At 47.4% G+C, this 26,450-nt stretch overlaps 1 protein-coding gene across 1 annotated transcript in view; it reads left to right on the forward strand.

Annotated features, from left to right (window-relative positions):
- The window catches only part of IP6K1 (inositol hexakisphosphate kinase 1), a 39,139-nt gene that overhangs the window by 836 nt on the left and 11,853 nt on the right, over positions 1-26,450 (forward strand). Inside the window, exon 2 of the mRNA XM_037049711.1 lies at positions 22,634-22,982. Within this exon, the coding sequence (XP_036905606.1) occupies positions 22,715-22,982 (268 nt within the window). The 5' untranslated portion in view covers positions 22,634-22,714. The remainder of the gene's footprint in view (positions 1-22,633; positions 22,983-26,450) is intronic.

Consider the following 26,450-nt stretch of genomic DNA (forward strand, 5'->3'; position numbering starts at 1 on the left):
GCTCTAGGAGTGAGTGAGTATTGTGGTGATGACTGGGTTGATTTTTATCTGCTAAAGAGATTTTTCCTATTATAATGAGACAAAGGAAGTGTAGAAATGTGTTGGAATCAGAAAAAGAGATGAAACTTTTTTTTTTTTTGGTCACTGTGGATTGTATGGAACTGCCAAATTAACTTTTAACAGACTACGTGTATCTTGCCCCGTGAAAACAGACCCTCTCAGGCTCTCTTCCTGCCAGGCCGGGAGGGTTAGAGACCTTGGCCTCCGTGTGCAGCAGAGTTCTGAGCGCTCCAGGGCATATTTCTCTTTCCCTGTGGTCCCTTGGCTTCTCCACACAGGCTCCTTGAATTTGGTCATGTGAAAAGCCTGCGTGAGACCACTAAGCAACAATACTTTGTGCACTTGGGTGAGGATCTTGTCAGCTTTAGAATGTTTAATTTTGAAAGAAACCAGCCCCTCTGTTCCCTTTTGGAGAACAGAGGCTGAAACCAGAGAAGGCTGCCAGCCTGTTACTTGCCGGTTGCCTTACTTGTGAGAAGAGAGAGAAGTTGAGTAGTCCAGGTATATATTTCACTCCTGCCTTCTGGCCATTTTCTTTGAATCTTGAATGATTTTGACCTTGGTAAGACCAATTCCTTGGGCAGTTCTTGGTAAGAAAGGAAAGAAATACTAAAATATTTCCTTCTCAAAATTGTCCCAAGCGAACCAACTCCCCCCACCCTGTAGGGCTCCCTTTACGAGTGTAAGGCAGCCACAAGGTTAAATTCTTGCTGGTTTCTGTTAAAATAGCCCCAAGTTAGGCTCCTAGCCTTTTTAGGACCTCTCTGAGATGTAGGAACTAAGGTACTCTCTTAGTTCTAAGCACTAACTTTTCCTGCCCCAAGGACATTATAGAATATCCAAGAGCTCTTACTGCCTTTATGTAATGCTTTTACAACTTAATGATAGTATTTGTGAGTAGTAGATTAGTAGATGAAGCTTGATTCAGCATGGTATTGCTGAGTAGTAGCTAATAGTACTTCTGTGTTAGGCATTTCTAAGTGCAAATAAGTAAGAATCTTGTTATGATAGCGGCTCCTCTATCCACTTAAACTTCTTTGTCTTTATGTGATTCAACTGTAAATATCAGCACTTTTAACTCTTCTGACAACAGACACACTTCACAGACTGTGGAGAGCCTGCACTGATGCCAGAAACTGCTACAGGTTTGTGGGATGAGATCTGGTGTTCTAATGTGGCAGTCAGGGTGCTGCTGGCCAGCTGGCCTCAGCCCACCCTTCCAGGGCTTATCCTAATCCCCACTGACCAAGTGGTTTACTGAGCATTCTACACGTTAGTTATCTCCCTACACAAGTCACTTGCCAGCTGACTCCTGTGGTTTCTGTCCCTTTTGGAACGCCCCTGTCCTTCTGCTCCACTTCTCTTTTCCCCCTGAGCCCAGCTCGGGTCCTCCCCTTTCCTTACACGAAACCCTGCAGCCCCTCCTGGGGGTGCTCTGCTCCCTCTGAACTTCGATAGCATTGCTGCCCTTATACAACAGCAACACAGTATTCGCTCTTTTAAAAAGAATGTTTTGTTTACTCTGATAAACCTTAGCCCCTTTTCTACAGACTGTATTTTCATGCCTTCATGCACCTGCACATACTAGATGAGGATGTGCAGACCCGAATGTTTACAGAAATGTGCTAAATTTGTCTGAGTCGGAAACACCCACTGTAATTAAAGAGTGGAGGGAAATGGAGGGAGTGGGCAAGTAGAAGTGGCAGTTGTGTGGCCCTGGAGCTCCACCCCCTACCCTGCCTGAAATGGTAGCACAAGTCGACTCCAGCGCTTGTGGAGGCCCATCCTCAGTGCTGCGCAATGGAGACAGAACTTCCTTGAATTGCAGACCCGAGGCCTGAAGACAGCAATTGTGCATCTCAAAAGCAGCTGTGTGGCGCACCCCCTCCCTCAGATGCCAGTTTCAACTCTTGGAAAACACGCGTTGGGTGAGCATGGATGGCACTGGGTGCTGAGAGTCTCAGGCTCTCCTTTTTGTCGGTGCTGGGTCTCACTGCCGCCTTAGGTTGCTGGACACGTGTCGGTGGAATTTGCTGCTGCCCTCCTCTCACTCCCATCTTGCGTGTCAGGCGCAGTGATGGGCAGAGCTGGGGAAGGGTGCGCAGTGCTCTCTCTCTCTGCCTTGGGGGCGAGGGGACAGTCAGGCATTTATGCATTCATTGGTTGGTTCTTGTATGCACCTGACTAGAGGTGGGACCCTTCGCTGTGGCCTATGTAAACGATGCTCTAACCAACTGAGCCACCTGGCCAGGGCTCAGTCAGGCGTTTTGTGTGCTCATACCAGTGGATTTGTGCTTTTGGTCCAATTTTAAATCAGATTTTATTTCTCCTACTACAGCAAGATTTGAGCAATGGATTCTGAATGAGAAAACCTAAGACCTCTTGGTTCCTTTATGAAAGGTGATCAAAACTGTCACATTTGCTGCTGAAGTTATATTTCTGTAGGCGTCAACACATGACATGCGTTTGGATGGGAACACATGTTCACTTCAGTGTCGGATCCCAGTTAGGGGCTTTGTTTTGTTGAGTGCATAGAAATCTGCTTCTGATCCCTTCTGTGAAAGTTCTATTTCTTGGTGGAGGTGTGGCTTGCTTATTCTTGTCCCCTCATTTTGCTGAAGGTAGACAGGCTGGGGAGCAGGTCTCGGAGTGGACTCTTTTCAAGTCTAAAATTGGGTGTCAGCGGAGAAGAGCACCATGAAGTCCGTAAAAATATGGGCACGTTATGACTGATCACTTATGAAAAGCTTCCTCTGTAGTCAAGAAGTCAGGTGATGACCAGAGGCGGCAGGGAAGTCGGGGCAGAGCTGGTGTACACGGCCCGTCAGGCTGCGGAACGCTGTGGCCGCTTTGGAAATGGTCAAATGTTGAGTTTGCATATGACCCGAGAGTCCCACTCCTGATTATCTCCTCAAGAGAAATGAAAACATGTCCTCACAGAAACCTGCATACGAATGTTTCCAGCAGCATTATTCATGATAACTGAAGGGAGAAGTGATCTGTCCGTCAACTGATAATGGGACGTGAGATGGGACGTACACCTGGAAGGGAGTATTACTCAACAGTGAGGAAGAGTGTAGTGCTGACACCCGCTACAGCGTGGGTGGGCCTGGAGGTAGTTGTGCTTAGGTGAGAGATGCGAACACACAAGATCACACATTATACCGTTCTGTTTACATGGCAGGTCCAGAACAGGTTTAGAGACAGGAAGTAGATTATTGGTCTCTTGAGGGTGGATGAGAGGATAGGGAATGATAGCTAAAGGATGCGAGATTTTGAGGTGATGAGTATGCTTGAAAATTACAGTGATGGTTGCACCTATTTGCAGATAGACTAAAAACAATTAAATTGTCCACTTTGAATGGGTGAATTGTGCCCTGGCTGGTGTAGCTCAGTGGATTGAGTGCCTGCCTGTGAACCAAAGGGTTGCTGGTTTGATTCCGAGTCAGGGCACGTGCCTGGGTTGTGGGCTGGGCCCCCAGTCGGGGGCATCCAAGAGGCAGCTACACACTGATGTTTCTTTCCCCCTCTCCCTTCCTTCCCCTCTCTCTGAAAATACATGAATAAAATCTTTTTAAAAATGGGTGAATTGTATGTGTGAATTATATCTCAAAGTAGTTATGAAAACAGCTTTTATTATAAGTAATATATATTCATTGGTTTAAAAAAAGATAATACGTGAGCCCTGGCTGATGTGGTACAGTGGATTGAGTGCTGACTTGGGAACCAAAGGGTCGCCGGTTCAATTCCCAGTCAGGGCACATGCTTGGGTTGTGGGCCAGGTTCCAGGTTGTGGTACACCAGAGGCAGCCACACACTGGTGTTTCTCTCCCTCTCTTTCTCCCTCCCTTCTCCTCTCTCTGAAAATAAATAAATAAAATCTTTTTTTTGAAAGAATATGAGTAACAAGAAGAACCAAAGGAAAGGATCACCTGTAACTTCACTGTTAGTGTTTTGGTGTGTAACCAGGCTTTTTTCCCCGTCTTACAGCTTTCACAAAAATGAGATTGTGTTCTCCATCCCGATTTGCACCTTCTGCGGCCAGTGATAAATTAGAAATGTCTGGGTTGGTGGGTGGGGAAGTGCTGGCAGGCGACCAGGGCAATGGAGGGTCGGGGTGGCGGGCAGCGGCGGGGCCGGGGCACCCGCCGGCACAGGCTGTACCCGAAAGGCCGCTGTTCCTCAGTTCCAGCCTCAGTTCCTGTGTTGTCGGATCTTGTGACTTTTCTCTTTTTTCCTTTTTTTTTTAAAGAAAACCAGAAGTCTGGATTTTTATGTGAAATTTCCTGATTTTTAAATTTGGCAATGAATTACGAAAATTTGAGCCATTTCACTGGTCAGAGAAAACCAGTTTGCCAAACTGGACATGGTAAAAATTCCGAAGTGCCTGGTGCGCATGTCCCCACCTGAGGTGAGGCAAGGTGGCATTCTGCCTGCTTGTTTTAGCCCTAATACTGCAAACAAGTGTCCTTTTGGCAGTGTATTGAGTGTCATGGTTTTTCGTATTTTTGTGCCTTTTCGGGTGGATTCTCTGCCTGAAATGGCCCCCGGGCGTGATGCTGACGTGCTGCGCAGTCTTCCTAAGCACAGCGTGCGCCTCGTGAAGGAGACACATGTTCGCTTCCTTGGTTCAGGCGTGAGTTACAGGGCGGTTGGCTGTGACTTTAGCACTAATGAGCTGACAATATAAAGTAAAGTGTCTATAAACAAAAATACACGTAACAGGTTATGTACTGTACAATATGTATGTATGTAGGTGTGGAAGGTTATGTATTGATTGATTGACAGAAATGTGACCAGAGGCTCACAGAAACCTAACCCTGCGTTTCTCCCGGGAGCAGTGGATCGGTATTTGCTAACTTGGTGTTTGCAGTGACTTGATAAAACATAACCGCTGTCCGTAATGCGAATTGATTACGTTCGGCATCCATCCATTTTTTGTTGCTGAGTAGTGTTCTGCTTTACGGCTCTGCCATTGGCTCGTGGGGACTCGGGTTGCTTCCAGCATTCAGCTGTTACTAATAAAGATGCAGTGAATCTTCTTGTACAAGGCTCTGTGTACCTGTTTCCTCTTCCCTTCAGACCGATACCTAGGAGGAGGCCTGCTCTGACTCCCAGGCCAGTCGGAGGGGCAGTTTCAGGAGACGTCGGAGAGCAGTCCCGCGGGCCCTGGGCCGGTGTGTTGTCGCGCTTCCCTGGTCGCCCTCAGCTCCGTCTTCCGCGTGGCGTGGCCAGAGTTCCCGATCTGTCTGCGCTGGAGGGGGAACTGATGGGCGCTCCCTTGAGGTTGGAAGTTGATGACCAGGCGCTGTTGCAAGTAGTCCCAAGCTTCCTGACCGACGGGTCTGTTTGCTTTAGAATTTACTTTTGAATTTGTCATGTTTCTAGAGTGCTGCCATTGATGCAGGCCAGGAGGCCGCTCGGCCGTCCACAGGTTCGCAGGGTTCATCCTCTCTCTCTCTGGAGACGGGCCTTGGTGATCTGCGCCTTTGCAGTGTCCGGGCCGTTCCCGCGGCGGTACTGCCTCTTTAGACTGTTGGTCGTGTGGAACATCCTTTGGGGCTTTAAAATTTTAATTTTAATTCACATTTAACTTTTTAAAGCTTGAGGCTTCCTTGTCTGATGATCTTTTATGTGTGGTATTTGAAAACAGCACCAACTAGAGGGGCCTTGCTGGTGTGAGAGACTTGAATTTCTGGGAGCAGCAGGCATTGGCTTTGGTGATGAGTATTCGTCCCTTAAATGCCCCGTCCCATTAACAGTCATTTACACACTGTGCCCGTGCACAGCTGTGTTCGGCGTTTTCTGTCTCACCATTGACTTTGTAGACCAGTGTCCAGTGACTCCTGGGTTTTTTCAAGTCAAGAACTTAGTTATCAGAATTCACTTTATTTTTGTGAAGCCACTACAATAAATTTTTTTACGCTTCCGGCCAAGATGGAGGCATAGGTAGATACACCGTTCCTCCTCACACAACCAAGTGAAGGACAACAACAAATTTAAAAACAAAAAATAACTACAACTGACAGAAAATCGAACTGTAGGGAAGTCCGACAACCAAGGAGTTAATGAAGAAACATCCACCCAGACCGATAGGAGGGGTGGAGATGGGTGGCTGGGCAGAGAGGACTCATGGCAAGGCAGCAGCTGGAGGACCGGGCAGTCCCACATCTGCGTGTGGGTGGGGACAACTGGGGAGGGAGACAGATTGTGGGACCCAGGGTTCCGGTGGGGAAATAAAGCCACCAGCCTCTGACTGGAAACACCTGTGGGGGTTGAGGCGGTGGGGGAGACTCCCAACCCTCTAGACCCACAGGGTTCTAGAATGTGTCCAAACCCACCCACCTGGGAATCAGCACCAGAAGGGCCCACTTTGCTTGTAGGTGGGGGGAGAAGTGACTGAAATCCGGCAGAGAGCTGAGCAAGCACAGTGTTCCCTCTCGGACCCCGCCCCCACATGCAGTGTCACAACCCAGCGACTGGGTCACCCCGCCCTGGTGAACACCTAAGTCTCCGCCCCTCATATGTAACAGGTGCCCAGACCACCACCACCACCACCAAAAAAAAAAGGCCTAAAAGAACAAATCAAAGCTCCAGAAAAAATACAACTAAGCAACAAAGAAAAAGCCAAACTATCAGATGCACCGTTCAAAATACTGGTGATCAGGATGCTCACAGAATTGGTTGATTTTGGTTGCAAATTAGATGAAAAAATGAAGGCTCCACTAAGTGAAAGGAAGGAAAATGCACCGAAAATGCACCAATAGTGACGGAAAGGAAGCTGGGACTCAAATCAGTGGAGTAGACCAGGAGGAAGAAAGACACAACCAAACAGAAAACAATGAAGAAGAAATTCAGAAAAATGAGAGCCTTAGGAACCTCCAGGACATCTTTAAACATTCCAACATCCAAATTATAGGGGTGCCAGGAGGAGAAGAGGAAGAGCAAGAAATTGAAAACTTATTTGAAAACATAATGAAGGAGAACTTCCCCAATCTGGCAAAGGAAACAGATTTTCAGGAAGTCCAGGAAGCTCAAAGAGTCCCAAAGAAGTTGGATCCAAGAAGGAACATACCAAGTCACATCATAATTATGTTACCCAAGATTAAAGAGAAGAAGAGAATTTTAAAAGCAGCAAGAGAAAAGGAGACAGTTACCCTACAAAGGAGTTCCCATCACACTGTCAGCTGATTTCTCAAAAGAGACCTTGTGGGGAAAAAGGGGCTGGAATAGGCTGGAAAGAAGTATTCAAAGTCGTGAAAGGCAAAGACCTACATCCAAGATTGCTCTATCCAGCAAAGCTTTCATTAGAATGGAAGGGCAGTTAAAGTGTTTCTCAGATGAGGTCAAGTTAAAAGAGTTTATCATCACGGAGCCCTTATTGTATGAAATGCTAAAGGGACTTACCTAAGGAAAAGAAGATAAAAAATATGAACAGTGAAAGGACAACAGACTCACAACTGTCAACAACCAAACCTAAACCAAAAACAATGAACCAAGCAAACAATAGAACAGGAACAGAATCTCAGAATTGGAGATCACATGGAGGGTTATCAGCAGGGAGGGGGAAAATGGGGGAAAGTGTACAGGGAATAAGAAGCATAAATGGTAGGTACAGAATCAACAGGGCGAGGTTAAGAATAGTATAGGAAATGTAGAAGCCAAAGAACTTATATGTATGACCCCAGGACATGAACTAAAGGCTGGGGGCGTGGGATGTTGGTGGGGTGGTATGTACAGGGTGGAGGGTAATAAAAGGGGGAAAATGGGACAACTATAATAGCATAATCAATAAATATATTTATCTTTTATTTTTTAAAAGATTTTATATTTTTAGACGGGGGAAGGGATGAAGAGAAACATCAATGTATGGTTGCCTCTCACACGCCCCCTCAGTGGGGACCCAGCCTGAAACCATGGCATGTGCCCTGACTAGGAACCAAACCAGCAACCCTTTGGTTTGCAGGCCAGTGCTCAATCCATTGAGCCACATCAGCCAGGGCCAATAAAATATATATTAAAAAATAAAAAAATAATTTTTTGCACCTGGACCAGGGATCAAACCCACAACCTTTTGGCTGTGAGACGACCCTCTAACCAACTAAGCCACACTGACCAGGGCAGGAATATCTTTTTTAACAGCCTTATGAGATGTGTGGTACGTTCATTTTACTGTTGAAGAAACAAACCACACAATAATTTGAATGGGTCAAGTTTAATGGAAAGAAAAAACTAACTGGGTGTTGGGGCAGTGAGGGATTGACTAGTAAGGAGTAGAGAGAACTCTAAATAACATAGGAACAGTGCGTGTGGAAGCCGCTGCTGCCTCTAGGGCTGCTAAGAGCACTCAGGGAAGACACTCTCCAGCGCTGACCCATGTCAGTGGGAGGGTGGCCAGGCCTAACAGGGTGGCAGAGAAAGTTACTGTGGTGCCACACTTACAGATCATGCTGGAAATTTACCCTCTTAGTCTAGAGCTTGTTGGATAGCCACCTTCTAGGGTACTGGAGAGCCCCGTTTACCAGGAGGCGAGGTGTTGCTGGAAGCATTCTGTCACGAAACTGCTTGAGGTGTCAGAGGAAGCTGCTGGCCACAGTGCACTGCTGATCGCCATGCAGGCACCCAGTAGTGGCTGCACTTTGGGGAGCTGACTGGGGAGCTGGGCCTGGTGGAGGAGCATGCTGGCACCAGGTGGAGAAGGCTCTTCATTTTGCAGTGTATGTCCAGTGTCCTTACTGACAGAACTTAACATCAGCTGGCAAAGGAAAAATACGTAATGGGTTCCGCTACCTTCTGCAGAGCAGGTGCTAGCGTTTGAGTTCGGAGCCAAGAGGTAACACGGACGACGGGGAAGGTATTTGTCAGAGCCGTATGAACAAGTTAACGATTTGGTGTTTTCTAGGGTAGTCGTTACTACCACCTTATTTTTTTTAAAGATGTTATTCACTTACTTTTAGACAGAAGGAGGGAGAGAGGGAGAGAAAACATGTGGTTGCCTCTTGGCACGCCCTGCACCGGGCACCTGGCCCGCAACCCAGGCTTGTGCCCTGACTGGGAATTGAACCCAGCAACCTTTTGGTTCCCAGGCTGGTGCTCAGTCCACTGAGCCACACCAGCCAGGGCACTACCACCTTATTTTTAATTGTGTTCTTTAATATAGGGATTAATTAAGCTGCTGTTCTGTTCTAGCCAGTGACAACTTCTGCTCTGATTTTTTTCTTTATCACAGATTGGTCTGGTCTGTTTTAGAGTTTCATATTAATGATCATACTATATGTACTCTTGTATAAGACTTCTTCCCTGTGTAAGATAGACTTACTCCTGTATAAGACAGTATAATTTGGGGGGAATTTATTCATGCTGTTGCCTGTATCAGTAGTAGTTCATTGTTTTTTGCTGAGTAATAATTTCATTACATGAACATTCCAGTTGGTTTGCTATTCTGTGGATGGAAATCTGGACTGTTTCCAGTGTTTCATTTATGGGGAAAGCTTCTGTGAACATTTTTGTACACATGTTTTGGGGGAACATATATATTCATTTCACTTGAAGGGAGTAGAATGGCTGGATTGTAGGGTAGATGTATGTCTAGTTTTATAGGAAACTTTAAAATATTTTTAAAAATAGTTGTACCATTTTACAGTCCTACCAATGATGTGGAGAGTTCTCAGCAACATTTAGTGCGTTAGCTGTGTTTTTAATGTTAGTCGTTTTTGTGAAAGTCTAATGGTACCTAACTGGGTTTTTGATTTTCATTTACCCGGTCACTAATGAGGCTGGGCACTCTTTTCTGCCTTTGTTAGTTATTGGTTTAGCTTCCCTTGTGAAGTGCTTGTTCAAATGCTTTGCCCATTTGATAAGATGGAGCTGTTAACACATTTTTATTATTGAGTTTTGGGAGATCTTTGTGTGTGTTGGATACGAGTTAGATACATGTTTTGTGGAGATTTCCTCTTGGTTCTAGTGGCTTGCCTATTTATTTTCTTATTTTAAAGATCAGAAGTTTTCAGTTTTGTTGAAGTCTGACTTACCGATATTTTCTTTTAAAAGATGTAAACATTTTTAAATTTCAGGTGACATTCAATATTAAAATTTTTTAAATCTTCATCTGAGGACATTTTTTCATTGCTTTTTAGAGAGGAGGGGAGAGAAGGAGAGAGGCAGAGAGAGAGAGAGAAACATTAAGTGGTTGCCTCCTGCATGCACCTGACCAGGACCGGACTTGTGACCCATCAGTTCCCAGGGGTCCCCCGGACAACACTCGCTTCAGCTGAGCAACACAAGCCAGGGAGACGATCAGTAACGCGGTATGTCCAGGTGTGCAGCGTAGCGGTTGGACACTTGCACACTTAGACAGGGACCCCCCAGTATGTCTTGTGCCCACCTGACACCATGCACAGTCATCACCATATTGCTGACTGTATCCCCTGGCGAATCTACTTTACGTTTATGTAAAAATGCTGCACTTTACATTCCCGTGACTGTTTTCCAACTGCCAGTCGGTACATTTTGATCCTTTTACTGTTCTTCACCCAGCTTCCAACAGCCCCTCTCCCATCTGGCAACCGTCAGTTCTCTGTATCCATGAGTTTGTTTCTGTTGGTTTGTTCATTTTGATCTTCAGATTCCACATGCAAGTGAAATCATATGGTATTTCCTTTTTCTGTCTCAGCAGAGTAACCTCTAGGTCCATCGCTGCGTCACACGTGGTAAGGCCTCATTCTTTTCTACAGCTGCGTCCCATTCCGCACTGTGCCCACCCCGCATCTTCTTTACCTGGTCGTCCGTCGACAACGGACGTCTGGGTCGCTTCCTCACCCTGGCTGTTGTAAATAACGCTGCAGTGAGCACAGAGCTGTGCCATTCGCACTGGTGTCCCGCATTTCTCTGGGTAAACACCCAGAAGTGGAATTGCTGGGTCCTGTGGTAGTTCTGTGTTTCATTGTTTAAGGAACCTCCATGCTGTTTTCCCATAGTGCTTGCAACAGTTTGGATCAAAGTCTCTTCGATAAATGGGCATTAATTTTATTTTTCTTTGTATGTTTTGTGATGTTGTTTGTTAAAACTGGACACTGGAGTGTGGTGTTCTGGTAACTGGAAAGTTGACGCTGCCACTCCTCGGATGCTGCTGGGTTTTGTTTATTGATTGCTGGAGCCTCTGTTCGTGGCTTTTCCAGGCTCATTTTGCAAATGTTCCTTTCTGTGGTACGTATGTGGTCACTGAAGTTTCTATTCAGTTACCTCTGCAGTTAGCCAGTGACCTGATAAAGATTTCCTTAAACGTCTGGCTCCCAAAAGGAGGAAAAATGGAAACAAGCACTATTCTCTTAAATCCCCTGGAAGGCTTTTCAGCCTGTGGGCGTTGCAACAGCATCGCCAGCCGCGCCTGCCCCTCAGTGGTCGAAGAGGCCGTCCATCATCGATCAGGTGATCAGCGTGCCTCTGTTTCTCCTTTCTGTGGGCCTTCTCTTTTTGATTTTGTCTGTGTCACTGGGGACCTGTGTTTAAAATTCTGTCCTCACCGCCCCCCATTTTGGCACAGTTGAGAGAGATTTTCAAAAGCATCTTTGCTTTTGCGCGCGCGCACACACACACACACACACACACACACACACACACACGGAAGCACAGGTTTCTAATCTTTAGAAATCCAGTAAGAACAGGAAAGGGGTTCATTGGCTTCTGACTTTTCTCTTTGTCCTAAATTAATTCTGTTCTGGCTGTTTCTTGATGCGCTGGCACATCAAGAAAACTCAGGCCTCCTGCCAAGTTTCCGCTCCTTGCCCCTGTTCACTCCCAGGCGGGGTGCTCTCTGGCAGAAGCCATCGTGCCCCTTGATCCTGGGATAGGACCCAGGAGGCCAAACAATTCCTCATCTCTTCTCAGAGGACAAACAAAATAGATACCTTTAAGCCTTTCCCCTTCTCCTTGTTTCAGACCTCCCAGATGGCTCGAGGCCTCTGCACACACTTCTGGTTTCCAGGTGAGGGGTGTGCCAGTCCCTGGTAGGTTGGAAGCGCAGGCTCAGGTTGGCAGCCCTGCTGATGGCAAAAGCATTGCTTCTAATTCCCTCCTCCAAAGGAGAGTTTTGTGAGCATCTGCTCCAAACAGCCCAGTCTGCAGGGCGGGGGAGGGAAGGGTTCTCTTGCACCCTCCTCCCGAGCACATTGAATCTGCAACAGTGCCGTGCAGTCTCGTAGATAGAAGCCCAAATGGGCTGGACTTCAGGAAGGCGCTGTGATCCCTTGGTTATGTGCTTCAGGGAACAGACAAGCATTTATGTTTTCTGCTGCCTTTTTTTGTCCCTGAACTTGAGGATATTTTAATATCTTTTTCCTGTCAGAGTTTGTACCAGCTATTATTTCTGAAATCAGTTAGAAATTAGTTTTCATAACGCCCAGAGCTGTACAACCCAAGCTTTGTGCTTCTTTTCTGTTACAAGGACTTACCAGTCCATGGTGTTCTTTCTAGTTGAGTGATTTTGTATTTTGACCTTGGATTGTATTAGGGAGTGAAAAACAAACTAATGGACACATTATAGAAGTTTCCTTAGCATTCCTGAGACTGACCAAGTTTAAATAAAATTTTTTGAAAAACTAAATAAATTTCATATGATTTTTAAAGGGCAAGATACTTTGTCATCTTTTAGTGCTTAAATGAATATGTTTAATTTTAGAAGAGGTAGTAGAAATATTGGATTTGTAAACTTTTTAATGAAAATCTGAGGAAATTTGCAAGTATACCTGTGGAATGTGAAGGCAACAAGAATGCTTCTCTTTATTTTTTAAAAGATTTTATTTTTTATTATTTTTTAAAGATTTTATTTATTTATCTTTAGAGGGGAAGGGAAGGAGAGAGGGAGAGAAATATCAATGTATGGTTGTCTCCCGTGCCTCCCCTGCTGGGAACTGGCCTGCAACCCAGGCATGTGCCCTGACTGGGAATCGAACCACTATCCCTTGGTTTGCAGGCCTGTGCTCAATCCACCAAGCTACACCAGCCAGGGCTATTTTATTTTTAAGAGAGGGGAAGTGAGGGAGAAAGAGGGAGAGAAACCTCTATGGGCAAGAGACACATCTATCAGTTGCTTCGCACACTCCCAAGTGGGGACCTGGCCCACAACCCAGGCCCGTTTCTTGACTGGGAATCGACCTCTTGGTTTGCAGGTTGACAACACTCAGTCCACTGAGCCACACCAGCCAGGACGGGGATGCCTCTCTTTATAAAAAGATTGCATATCCAACTCAAGTGGTTAATCTGAGGCTCTAAAAGTCTGTGGACCACAGAATTTGGAATTCTACCCAGGCTTCTCAGAGTGCTCGCCCGCTGATCTCCGTTTTGAGTGTGTGTGTGAGCCTGCCTGCCCAAGGAAGCTGGGGACCAGGTGTTGTCTTGCTCTTGCTGAGGTGACAGTGGCTTCCTAGCTCTTAAAACAGCCCTGACCTTGTTCACTACCGTATCCGATTGCAACTTTTCTTCCTTTGCCGAGGCTTTCATTCACTGCTGCTTCCCAGGCTTACTCTGTAGCTGAGTTCAAACAAACTAATTTGTATTGTATTTTCGGGATTTGGTTGGAGTTTTTTGATATGGTTCATCCTTTATTACGGAGATTATGTGTATGTTTGCCTAATCCCCTCTCCTGGTTTCTCTTTTGTATTATTAATAAAACCTGTCTAATCCTCCTCATCTTCTCTTTCCTCCCATATCTTGTTTAGTTTCTGTTGTTGTGCTTCTTATACAAGTACATTTAAACTGTTTTTCTTTCAGACACCGTCATTTTAGAGGTGAAGCACAGAATTCTGCATTGTCTTTATTTGTTGATCTGGAACTCTGTCCTGTGGCCAGTATGCTTTGTTCTCTGTGACGGCGCCTCTTCTCGTTCGGGTGTTAATAGCCCTGATTAGTCTGTAAACTTTTTTGATTTACGGCCTTAATAGTTAGGGAAAAAAAGAACTTGTCCTCCATAAACATTTTTATATGTTATATACTTACCCTACTGTATACATCTGCTACATGCCTGCATGCACTCATTTACTCAGGTGTTTTTATTGTGTGGCTACCGCGTGCCGCACGCCGCTGCAAGCATTTAGGATAATACATAGTGAACTAAACAGACAAAGAGCCCTTCCTTCATGGAGCTGACGTAATAAAAATAAACACCAGATATTATTGATCAATAAAATATGTAATATAGCCCTAGCTGGTGTAGCTCAGTGGATTGAGCACGGGCCTGTGAAGCAAAGGGTCACCGGTTTGATTCCCAGTCAGGGCACATGCCTGGGTTGCAGGCCAGGTCCCAGTAGGGGGTGCATGAGAGGCAACCACACATTGATGTTTCTCTCCCACACTTTCTTCTTCCTGTCCCCTCTCCCTAAAATATAAATAAATAAAATATTTTAAAAACATAAAATATGTAATATGTCACAAGGGGGATAAGTGCCGTGAAAAAGAAAAGTAGAGCAGATTAAGGGGGACGGAGAATATAGGTGGGTTTGCAGTTTCAACTTAGGGATGTTCAAGAGGTGTCATTGAGAAGGAGACATTTGAGCTGATAGTTTGGAAGGAGGAGAGGGAGTTAGCAGTGCAGAAAAGCAGGGGAGGAAGGCAGAGGGAGTGGCTGGCGCAGAGACCATGAACTGGCAAAGTGCGCCTGTGTGTCTAGCTAGCGTGACTCGATCGAGGTCATAAGCCTTGGGGAGAGGGCTAGAAAATCAGATCAGAGAGAAAGGGGCCAGAAAAATACAGGTCTTCTGGGATCTTGTAGGCCATGAAAGGGAGTCGGACTTTTTTTTACTCTGGGTGTGATGGGGTGAGGTTGCATGATTTTGGACTGAAAAGTCACATGCTTCCATCCAGTGTAAACAGTTCTTGTGGCTGCTGTGTGGAGACTGTTGGAAGGCCATGGCGGAAGTGGGATGCCAGTTAGGAGTCCAGGTAGGAGACAAGGGAGGTGTGGGTGACCACACCAGCGTGGCAGCATTGGTGGCAGTTAGCAGTGGTTGGATGTGGGTGTGTTCTGTGGATGGAGTCAGGAGGGTTGCATGACATGTGGCGTGGGAGAGAGAGATGAGTAGGAATGGCCGCCGGGGTTTTGGTGAGAGCAAGTACAAAAAAAATGAGCTGGGGATGGGGAAGACGGCAAGTGGAGGGGGTTTTTGGCGAGGAAGAGATGCGTTCTGTTTTGGCCATGTTAAACTTAAACTTCCTCCATCAGTGATTTGCAGCAGATGTGCCACAAGAATTTGTAAAACATGCAGTAGTGACTGTTGACTCGGGCACCGACCTCTTTGCCTTTAGATGGTCAAACAAATGCAGGTAACAGCCAACACAGTAGCCATCCAGTGTGAATGACTAAAAGTTGTACTTATTGTTCTGTCAGATCAGCAAAAAGTATATTTTTGGTGCACTGCAGAATTCTGGTAATTAGTTTATGTGTGCCATGAGATGGAAAAGGCTGAAACTTGCTGTCCCAGGTCAATTAGGCAGGTGGGTATATTTATGAACTTGGTGGTTGAGAGGGTTGGACTGCAATTATAACCAGACAAGAAAGGACCAAGGACAAAGCAAAGGAGACCGAGTAACAGAAAGATGAGAATTTAGTGTTTGAGGGCCAGGTGAAGAGAGCAAGTCAGTATTTTCTTCCCACTTCGGGAGACTGGTATGGTATAAATATGAAATATAGTTGGTTGTGTGTTCTTCTGACATTTACTGTGTATTGACATCAGGCTTTTAACACTGTGAAGGCGTTTTGTTTTTTAAGGAAATCTAAGATCAGAGAATAATACAAAATTAATGTACTTGACACACAGATTTTAAAATATTGACATTTTACCATATTTGTTTCAAACTTTTAAAAAAAATAAAAATTTTGTTCTGGATCAGAGCAGACATTTTGCTCTGATCATTGTAGCTCAACCATTGAGCTCCACTAGCTAGAAAAATCTTTTTCTTCTTTTAAAGATTTTATATTTATTTTTAGAGAGACAGGGAAGGGGGGGAGAAAGAAAGGGAGAGAAACATTGATATGTAAAAGATACATCAAGCTCTCCTTCTCCCCCAACCCAGGACTCAGCCTACAACCCAGGCATGTGCCCTGACACGGAATCAAACCAGCGACCTTCCCCCCCCTCAGGCCAGTGCTCAATCCACTGGGGTTGGGCTTGGGTTTGGGGTAGGGGTAGGGCCAGGGGATTAGGTGGGGCTTTTCCAGTGTGTTCTGACAATACTTCTTATTACTCAGGCCCTGAGTCTTGCATGACAGGGAGAAGGTACTTGCTGACTTACAGTTTGCATCGTACTTGGTTACTTGGTTTTGTGTAGGAAGTTCCCTAGGATGGCTGTCATCGAGGACGGAACGTTAGTGCTGGTGACCATGTTGCACCATATGATCAGAATACTGTGGAGACCGCGATCCTCTTGGTGGCACTGGCAACTGAATGGCCCAGAGGGCTGATGAGGTCCAAGATGCCGAAGGCAGAGCTGCTGCGGGAAGAGCTGCAGCAGCCTTTTCCAGTGACAGCCAGGAGTAGGAGCGTCCAGGCTGCTGTTTTCGGTGGGTGCAGTCGGTCATGCCTGCAGGTGGGATCTTCCTGAGTCTGCCTGAGTGCGGGGATTTGCAGTGGCGCGGGGATAAGCGGGCATCCCTTTCCTCCGGTGCTTCCCAGGTGCCTGGGGGGCTGGCGGAGCAGGCCCTGTCCTGTGTGCCCAGCGGAGGCTGCTGACAGTTGGACTGCTGTCCAGGTCAAAGGTGGCCCGAATGAAACTAATCTGCCCAGCCGGTTTGAAAGTGTTGCCTTTGTGAAGCACCCCTTGCGCTGGAACTGGTGGAGCTTTGAACAGCTTCCTTCACTATTCGCCTGCTGCCGTTTATTCCTTCTTGGCCGTCCTCACGGAGGCTCCAGGAAGTGGCTCCGGCCTTTCCTTCTGCTCCCAAATTGTGCCCCAGAATTTCTGCTGGAAGGGGAGTCTCTCTGTCTCTCTGCTCCCAAGCGGAACTGCGCGAGGAGGCCTCGCTGCCCTGTGAGAGGGGTGCCAGCCTGTCTCGGAGAAGGCGTGGTGACGGAGGGGAGTTGTGCTTCAGGGACCGAGGAACATTTCTGGGGACCAAGAGAGAATTTCTTTTTCTGAGAGGTGTGAATTACAAAACAAAGTGATTTTTTTATAGAAAAAAGAAGATTGCGAGTCCTAATGTATATGAATGGATAGACTTGTGAGATCTTTCTAATATGCAGATTATTTAACTTTTTCTTCTGTACAAGCTGTTGTGATATTTGCAGGAGACGATGTCTAGTTATTGTTATTTTTTAAACAAAAGTATTTTTTATTAGTCTCAACCTAAAGACCATCCCGCTGCTATCGTCATAGCCAAAGACTTGGTGGAACAGCATGTACTTGAGCCTTGTGAACTTGAGGGGGAGGGGGGTGATTGCAGCCAGTAGGGAGCATCATAGGGGGGCTGGGGGCGGGGTTTTGCAGCCAGTTGGGAGCCTTGTGGTGGGGGGGCGGGGTTATTTTTGCCTCCAGGGAAAAGAGGACCGCTTACGAAGTTTCCCCGAGGGAGACGGAGGGAAATCTCTGAAACGGTTACAAAACATAAACACTTCTTGGTGGATTTTCTTTTTTTGATATTGGTTTAACCCATGACTGTGGAACCAGAGTCCCTCAACTTTTCAGTTATCTGACATTACTTTTTATACTTTGTAGCTTTGGAAGAATTTGCAAGTTTTTCTTTATGCTAGTAAGTTCCTGGATGTAAGTCTAGAAACAGACTGCAGGAGCAGTTGGTGCCTCAGTAGGCAAACACTGTTTGAAGTCAGGTCAGAGGACAGTTTGCAGTCTTGTTTCAGAATCGGTTGTGCTCTGGAAGACAGGATTTATTCACGCCATTGTGTTTATTTTTTAAATATATTTTATTGATTATGCTATTACAGTTGTCCCATTTTTTCCTCCCCCTTATTCCTCTCCACCCTGCACACCCCTCCCACCAGCATCCCCCCCCCCCCACCTTAGTTCATGTCCATGGGTCATACATATACATTCTTCGGCTTCTCCATTTCTCATACTATTTTTAACCTCCACTGTCGATTTGTTATCTACCATTTATGCTTCTTATTCCCTGTGCCTTTTCCCCCCTTCTCCTCCCTCCGCTTCCCCCCTGATAACCCTCCGTGTGATCTCCATTTCTGTGACTCTGTTCCTGTTCTAGGTGTTTGCTTAGTTTGTTTTTGTTTAGTTTTTTAGGTTTGGTTGTTGATTGTTATGACTTTGTTGTCATTTTACTGTTAATAGTTTTGATCTTCTTCTTTTTCTTAGATAAGTCTCTTTACCATTTCATATAATAAGGGCTTGGTGATGATGAACTCCTTGAATTTGACCTTATCTGAGAAGCACTTTATCTGCCCTTCCATTCTAAATGAAAGCTTTGCTGGATAGAGCAATCTTGGATGTAGGTCTTTGCCTTTCACAACTTTGAATACTTCTTTGCAGCCCCTTCTTCCCCACAAGGTCTCTTTTGAGAAATCAGCTGACAGTGTGATGGGGACTCCTTTGTGGGTAACTGTCTCCTTTTCTCTTGCTGCTTTTAAAATTCTCTTCTTCTCTTTAATCTTGGGTAACATAATTATGATGTGACTTGGTATGTTCCTTCTTGGGTCCAACTTCTTTGGGACTCTCTGAGCTTCCTGGATTTCCTGGAAGTCTATTTCCTTTGCCAGATTGGGGAAGTTCTCCTTCATTATGTTTTCAAATAAGTTTTCGATTTCTTGCTCTTCCTCTTCTCCTCCTGGCACCCCTATAATTTGGATGTTGGAATGTTTAAAGATGTCCTGGAAGTTCCTAAGCCTCTCCTCATTTTTTTTGAATTCTTGTTTCTTCATCCTGTTCTGGTTGAATGTTTATTCTTCCTTCTAGTCCAAATGGTTGATTTGAGTCCTGGTTTTCTTCCCGTCACTCCTGGTTCCCTGTACATTTTCCTTTATTTCAGTTTTCATACCCTTCATGGTTTCTTCTGTTTTTGTGACCATACTCAGCCAATTCTGTGAGCATCCTGATCACCAGTGTGTTGAACTGTGCATCTGATAGGTTGGCTATGTATTCATTGCTTAGTTCTATTTTTGGAGCTGTGATCTGTTCTTTTTTTTTAAGGAGTTTTATTTATTTTTTTTTTAGAGAGAAGGGAAGTAAGGAGAAAGAGAGGGAGAGAAACATCAATGTGCCCTGGATGGTGTAGCTCAGTGGATTGAGTGCGGGCCTTCGAACCACATGATCACAGTTTGATTCCCAGTCAGGGCACATGCCTGGGTTGCAGGCCAGTTCCCAGCAGGGGACTCACGAGAAGCAACCATACATTGATATTTCTCTATTTCTCTCCTTCTCCCCTTCCCTTCCCCTCTAAAGATAAATAAATAAAATCTTTAAAAAAAAGAAAAGAAAAATAAATGTGTGGTTGCCCCTCACGTGCCCCCTACTGGGGATGTGGCCTGCAACCCAGGCATGTGCCCTGACTGGGAATCGAACTGGTAACCCTTTGGTTCCCAGCCTGTGCTCAATCCACTGAGCTACACCAGCCAGGGCTGATCTGTTCTTTCATTTGGGGTATATTTCTTTGTCTCGGTGCATCTGTTACATAAAAGTGGTGGAGCCTTAGGTATTCACCAGGGAGGAGCAACCCACATCACTCTTTGTGGTACTGTATGTGGGGCGGGAATCCGAGAGGGAACCATGACACTTGCTTGGCTCTGGACTGGCTTTCAGTCACTTCCCTGCTACCCACAAGCAAATTGGGCCCTGTTGGTGCTGACAAATTGGGCCCAGGTGGGTGGGCTTGTGTACTGCCTGGTACCCTGTGGGCCCCTCCAGTGAACTCTCCTGTGAGATTGGGAGTTTCTCGTGCCACTGCAATCCCCACAGATTTTTACAGACAGGTTTTGCAGCTTTATTTCCCTGGGCTGCAACCCTGGACTGCATGGTCTGTCTCGATCCCTAGTTGTTCCTCCCGGTTTATCTGCACACAGATGTGGGAGTGCCCGGTCCGCCACCTGTCTTGGGCCTCCAGCTGCTGCCTTTCTGCATACCCTCTCTGCCCTGGCTGCCTGTTTCTGCCCCTCCTACTGGTCTGAACGTTTCTTCTTTAACTCCTTGGTTGTCAGACTCCTTTACAGTTCGGTTTTCTGGCAGTTCTGGTTATTTTTTGTTTTTAAATTGTTGTCGTCCTTCATTTGGTTGTGTGAGGAGGCAAAGTGTATCTACTTATTCCCCCGTCTTACCAGAAGTCCCCACGCCATTGCATTTAGATGAGTTTGTAGAAAATCATGATCAGTAGGGTTGCGATGTGGTGAGAGTGTGTCTTTTATGTTCTGCCTCTTGTTGAATCACAGGAGGCTCAGGCCTGAGCTCATTATCTGGATATTTAGACAGATTCATTACCTCTTATTAGAGAAGGGATTTTATGTTTGTCGGGTTATTTCTTAGTATCTTGGTACCAGCCCGGAGGACCAGATATAATTCAAGTTCTCTGCCTTCAGGGGACACTTTAAAGATTAGAGAGCTACATTTTTTAATTTTTGGCCTTGGGCAGAGCACACACTCTGTTGCCAGTGAAGGACTCGTTCTTCAATTGTTGGCAGCTTCCTTGTCATCAGAAACACTGGCCTCTTTATGTGTAAAGCACCTCGACTGGAGATCTGGGGGTTTGCGGGGGTGGGGGGTTGGTTTTTGTTTTTAAAAGATTTTATTTATTTTAGAGAGAGGGGAAGGGAGGGAGAAAGAGAGAAACATCAGTGTGTGGTTGCTTTCGCGTTGCAGAGTCTAGGTGTCTACGCCCGACTGGGTGTTGGACTGGGCTTCCGCCCCCTGAAGGCTGCGGGCTTCCTCCAGAGTCTGGGGCCCAGTGGGTGCCTGGCCCCTCCGCCTGCTCAGCTCTCCTGGGGACTTGCACTGTCAACCCTCTACTTTCCCAGACACCCTCTGACCAGGCTGGGAAGTGTCACAGCTTCTGCTGTGCCCTGCACGGGCAGCAGCCCCTCCGGGTGCAGCAGAGCCAGGGCAGGAGCCGACTGGCAGTGCCCCTTAGAGTTGCCGCCGCTGCTGAGGGCCGTCCTGGAGCGCCGGCCTGTCTCCTGCTGTGAGCGCTGCTGCTGTGAGCTGCGCTTTACTTCCATATCCTTGTGCCTTTACTCACTGTGGTCTTCATGAATTATTTAATTTGTTCCAACACACTTTATTTATTTACTTATTATTTTTTGGAGCACTTACTGTGTGCCAGGGCCTGTCTTGGACCCTGGGAGGAGGTGAGAGTGGTTTGGTGGTGGCCGCAGTGGTCCGCAGTACTGGGGTCAGCGTGGCTGCCTTAGGGACCTGGGCCAACTCGGGGCAGGAGACGGTGGGGTCTGGGGAACTGCCCTGGGGCAGCGAGCCTCGTCCTGAAGGAGGAAAGTCCACGGCGAAGCAGAAACACGTGTGCTCGAAAGCAGCGCCGGTCCGCAGGGGCGCAGGAGTGGGGGCCGCGCTGTTCTTGTTGACAGCGGCTGACGTGGAGCAGTTTCCGGGCAGTTTTGGATTGGGACGCTGTTGCAGTTCTGTGACAGTGTTTTTGGCGAGCCCCTCTCTCCTGTAATTATGAGGTTCCGAAAAAAGTAATGGTTTGTCTTTTGTAGGTAAAACCGTATATATATATATTCTTTCTCTTTATTCATGAATTTTCAGACGTAGTCTTGCCAATGCATTTCCAGTTTTAAAAAATATTCAGTACTAAGGAATATGCCCGCTACTTTTAACCTTCTTGAGAGAAAATGAACATTACAAGCAGGGTATTTGCAGACGAAGAGCTTTTTCATGTCCTACTGGTTGGTGTAGATTCAGACAGAAAGGGAGGCCCTGGAATGCTAGCAGTGTTCGGAACTTGGTGGCCGGAGACTCAGCGTAGAAGAAATCTGAAGCCTGAACTCTGGGAAAAGCAAGACATTTTTCTGTTCTACAGCTCGACAGGGGATGGCTTTCCCCAGCTGCTCCTTGGCACCTGCCGCAGAAAAGTTGGGACCCCAGTGCGGGACCCTCCCGGGTCCCAGAGCAGGAAGAAGGGGGTGCTTCCCAGGCGCGGGCAGTGAGATGCTGGCGGGAGGCCCTGACTTTCCAGGCGGAAGCACTTCCTTTGGTCAGGGAGAGACCCTACCACTACTGATACCTGAGAAGCCGAGCAGAATGAGTTCGTGTTGCCTACTCTTTTCTTCCTGGACTCCTAAGCTTTGGGTGGGAAGTGAACCGGGATCGCCGGTTGCCTTCCTGATGGTTGTAACATGCTGTAACTTTAAAATCAAATCCTTCAGAGAACTTCGAAGGGGTCTGAGAACTGGGAAGGGAAGAGAATATGGGCTTTCGTGCATAAAAAGATAGATGGAGGAGACCAAAATGGCATCACTGAGTAAAAATTCACCAACTGCCTTTTATACACCACAGTGCAACTGGGACCAAGCAGAACCCCTGTTCTTACCCCTGGAGCAGATGTGCTCCGAACGCTGGCGAGTTGCAGCGTCTCGGGTGTGTTGATTCCCTCTCTGCCTCTCTTCCTTTCTGTTAGGGAAGGAGAGTAAGCTGAACGGACTCTGACCAGCGGCTTCCAGCTCGCCGGGACCTCCTGCCTCGCTCCCTCCCGTGGCCCATGTGCTGCATCCTCTGCCCGCAGTGTGCAGCCGGCCCCAACGCGATGTGTGTTTGTCAAACCATGGAGGTGGGGCAGTACGGCAAGAACGCCAGTCGGGCCGGAGACCGGGGCGTCCTCCTGGAACCCTTCATCCACCAGGTGGGCGGCCACAGCAGCATGATGCGCTACGACGACCACACTGTGTGCAAGCCCCTCATCCCGCGGGAGCAGCGCTTCTATGAGTCCCTCCCTCCGGAAATGAAGGAGTTCACCCCTGAGTACAAAGGTTAGTCACTGGCCTGGAGCGTGTTTGCCCTCAGCTTGCTTCCCTGGGCCCTGTGGTGCGACCGTAGGTCTCTGTTGTCTCAGGGCCGCTCAGTCACTTGTTAGCAAAATGTGGTCGGGAAGCATCCGTGAGGTCTTCAGGCCTTGAAAAGTGAATTTATTGGTAGGTAGAACCTGGAAGAATTCATAGCATCAAGTCCCCCTGGTGAAGACCATGCTGGTGTCAAGGTTTCCTGTTTGCTGGGATGGTCTGGGAGAGAAGGGGCAGCCCCTCCCTCCCGGGTCCCAGAGCCGGAAGAAGGGGGTGCAGGCAGTGAGATGCTGGTGGGAGGCCCTGCGGAGCCTGCGCTGCAGGAGGGTGGGGGTGTCTACGGGAGTGCGGGGCGGGGGGGGGGGGGGGCGTNGGGGGGGGGGGGGGGGGGGGGGGGGGGGGGGGGGGGGGGGGGGGGGGGGGGGGGGGGGGGTCCTAGTTCTGGAAGGAAAACTGTGCTTGTTTTAAAGGTACATTAACTTTATGGAATAGAACCCCATGAATGTACATCAGAATTAAGTCACTTTATTTTAATGTCTGATTTTTGTCACTATGTTTATACAATTTTATGATTGCTCATCATGTGTAAGTTACCTGTTTTTTGTGTTCTGATTTTTAACATTTCTAAAGCTGTATGAATTCAGTCATGTTCACACCATCCTTTACTTAGGGAATCCTTAGTTTAGAAGAACCAGTTCATATCAGTATTAACTTTTTGCTTCCTTACTTTTTTTAAAGATTTTATTTATTTATCTTTAGAGGGGAAGGGAAGGAGAGAGGGAAGGGAAGGAGAGAAGGAGAGAAACATCAATGTGTGGTTGCCTCTCGTGCTTCCCCTGCTGGGAACTGGCCTGCAACCCAGGCATGTGCCCGGACTGGGAATCAAACCAGTGACACTTTGGTTCACAGGCCCATGCTCAATCCACTGAGCTACACCAGCCAGGGCCCATTCTAAGAAATTACTATAGCCATCCTAGCAGGTATCTCACTGTGGTTTTGATTTGCATTTTGTTAATGACTAATGATGTTGATACGCTTATCGGCCATTTGTACGTATTCTCCGGAGAGATGTCTGTTCAAATCCTTTGTGCAGTTTTTAATTGGATGGTTTGTTTGCTGTTGGGCAAACAGAACCAGAAGAATGTTGAGTTGGGCGGAATAAATATTCGAAGGCTGCACAATCAGAGGGGAGTCAGAATCAAATGGCACTGCTGTCTCCAAGGGGCTGAGAAGCAGCAGTTTCAAGTGCTTGATAAATGCGACTTCAGCCACTTTCGTGTCCACATTCAGTGTGTGTGGCCTGGCCTTCTGCTGTGAATATGCCAAAACCAGAATGAGGACTCGACTCATTGGCACATTGGGCTCTTTTGCGGCTCAGGCAAAAACCCCTGAAAGGGGAGTCGAGCCCAGCTCCAGGCGAATGTTCTCGAAGTCACACCCCCAGAACCAGGGTGCCCAGTCAGAGTGTGGGCTTGGTCCCTGCCAACCTTCATGCATTCGGGAGACAGAAGTCTTTAAAGGCCACAGCAAACCTTTCGTGTCTACTCGACTTTCTTTCCTCCAGCCACATTTTCACTAGAAGAGAACTCACTTTCTCAGAAATACAATTCAATTAAATGAAAATTGATCCCTATTTTAAAAATCAAATTAAGCCCAATTTCTTCAAAGAAAATGCAAGATATTATTGGTTCAGTTTACCTATTCAAAGGCCACAGCATAGGGATTTTATGTTTTATTTTGAGATAAATTTAAAGTTACAGAAAAGTTTGCAAAACTAATAGAGTTCCCATGTACGCAGCTTTCTCTGATGCTCCCACGATGACAGTGGGCCGGTGAAGCCCTGTTACTGGGTGGCACGTCTGTCCATGAAGGGCGCCCCACCCCGTGCCTGCTGGCGCCCTCACGAGCCAGCAGGACTCGCGGCCCCTGTGGGATGGGGCCGAGCCGTCACTTTGTGCTCTCGAGTTCTGCTGAGATGGTATTTTAAAACGTGTGTCTAAATTGAAAGTTCCGTGGATAGTCTTTCCAAGATGATTCAGTCGCCAGGTGTAGACCTTGCATGTCACCGAGTGATCCAGGCCCACGAGCCGCTGCTGCATCGCCCGGTGCGTTTGGACTTCAGATCAGTGCTTGGTGCCCTGAGTGGCATGGCTCAGCCATGGGGGTGTTGTCCTGTGTTCGACATCCAGTCAGGGCACAGGCCTGGGTTGCAGGTTTGGTCCCCGGTTGGGACACGTGTGAGAGGCAACTGATCCGTGTTTTTCTCTCACACCGGTGTTTCTCTCCCTCCCTGCCCCTCTCTCTAAAGTCAGTAAGCACATCCTCAGATGAGGACAAACAGATAAAGTCAGTGCCTGGACAGGATTGCCAAGCACTGGGAAGCATCTCGTGATCAGTGCAGACCCTCGTCTTCTCCCCTCTCCCTGCACCCCCAGGTCTGTGACCCTGCAGGGTCCTGTCCGCCGTAAACACGCATTCAGCCATTGAGCGCATGCCGGAAATCCTTCTCGAGTTCTCAGGCGAGCAGACTGAAGAAAGTCCCTTTGTGAATATCAGCTGGGCTTTGCCTTGATTTGGAAAATGTGCCAGAGACTCAGGTGCAGTTCAGTGTCCACGCAGTGTGTCTCATCAAAGGGGAAGGAAACATCGAATGTTTTTGTTCTCCCTGTTTGACCAGATGCATAATGCTGTAAATTTAAACCTCACAGATGGGTAGTGGGGTGGCAGACACAGCTGTTTTTCAGCTGAAAGAGTGCAGGAAAGGGGTGGCCGCTGAGCTCCGTGAACTCTGCCGCCGGCTCGTAGTGCATGAGCTCGCGGTGGCCGGTGTGCTGCGGCCCGTGCTCCCGCAGGAGGGAGGCTGTGCATGCCGGGGCGGCCAGCAGCAGGCAGAGCGGATGCGGGCCTGCGGGCCCTCCACTGCCTTCCAGCTCCTGACGTGGGTTTCGGTAGCTGGCTTTAAAGGCTGTAAATGCCGGGAACGGTGCTGTTTCGTGCCTGTTGTGGTAAAGAGGCTTACACTGAAGTCACGGTCTTTGTTCAGGCCGCTCGTCAAGGATCTGAGAGCGTGGTATTAAAAAAATGAGTCTAGTGCAGTTTGTAATGACTGAAACCGGGAAATGAACATTGATACAGCACCACTAATCTGTAGACTGCATTCTGGCCTGGGTAGTTCCCCCCCCCCCCGCTGTGTCCTTGGGCCCAGGAGTTCACATTATACCCAGTCCTCCCGAGTTGTCCCCAGTGCAGTCTCGGCTTCTCCCTGGCCTCCGCACTTCCGGAGAGGCCCAGCGATCGTTTGTAGGAGGTCCCTCCGTTCGGGCTTGTCTTTCCTCGTGATTACATCGAGGCCGTGTGTTCTGGGCAGCAGAAGTGACCCTGCGTCCTCAGTCCCTTGTGTCGGGAGGCGCATGTCTTGTCAATCAGGACTCAACTTGG

This window comes from Sturnira hondurensis, unplaced genomic scaffold, assembly GCF_014824575.4.
Source record: "Sturnira hondurensis isolate 20B ecotype Veracruz unplaced genomic scaffold, ASM1482457v3 Scaffold0006496, whole genome shotgun sequence".
In the NCBI taxonomy this organism is placed as follows: Eukaryota; Metazoa; Chordata; class Mammalia; order Chiroptera; family Phyllostomidae; genus Sturnira; species Sturnira hondurensis.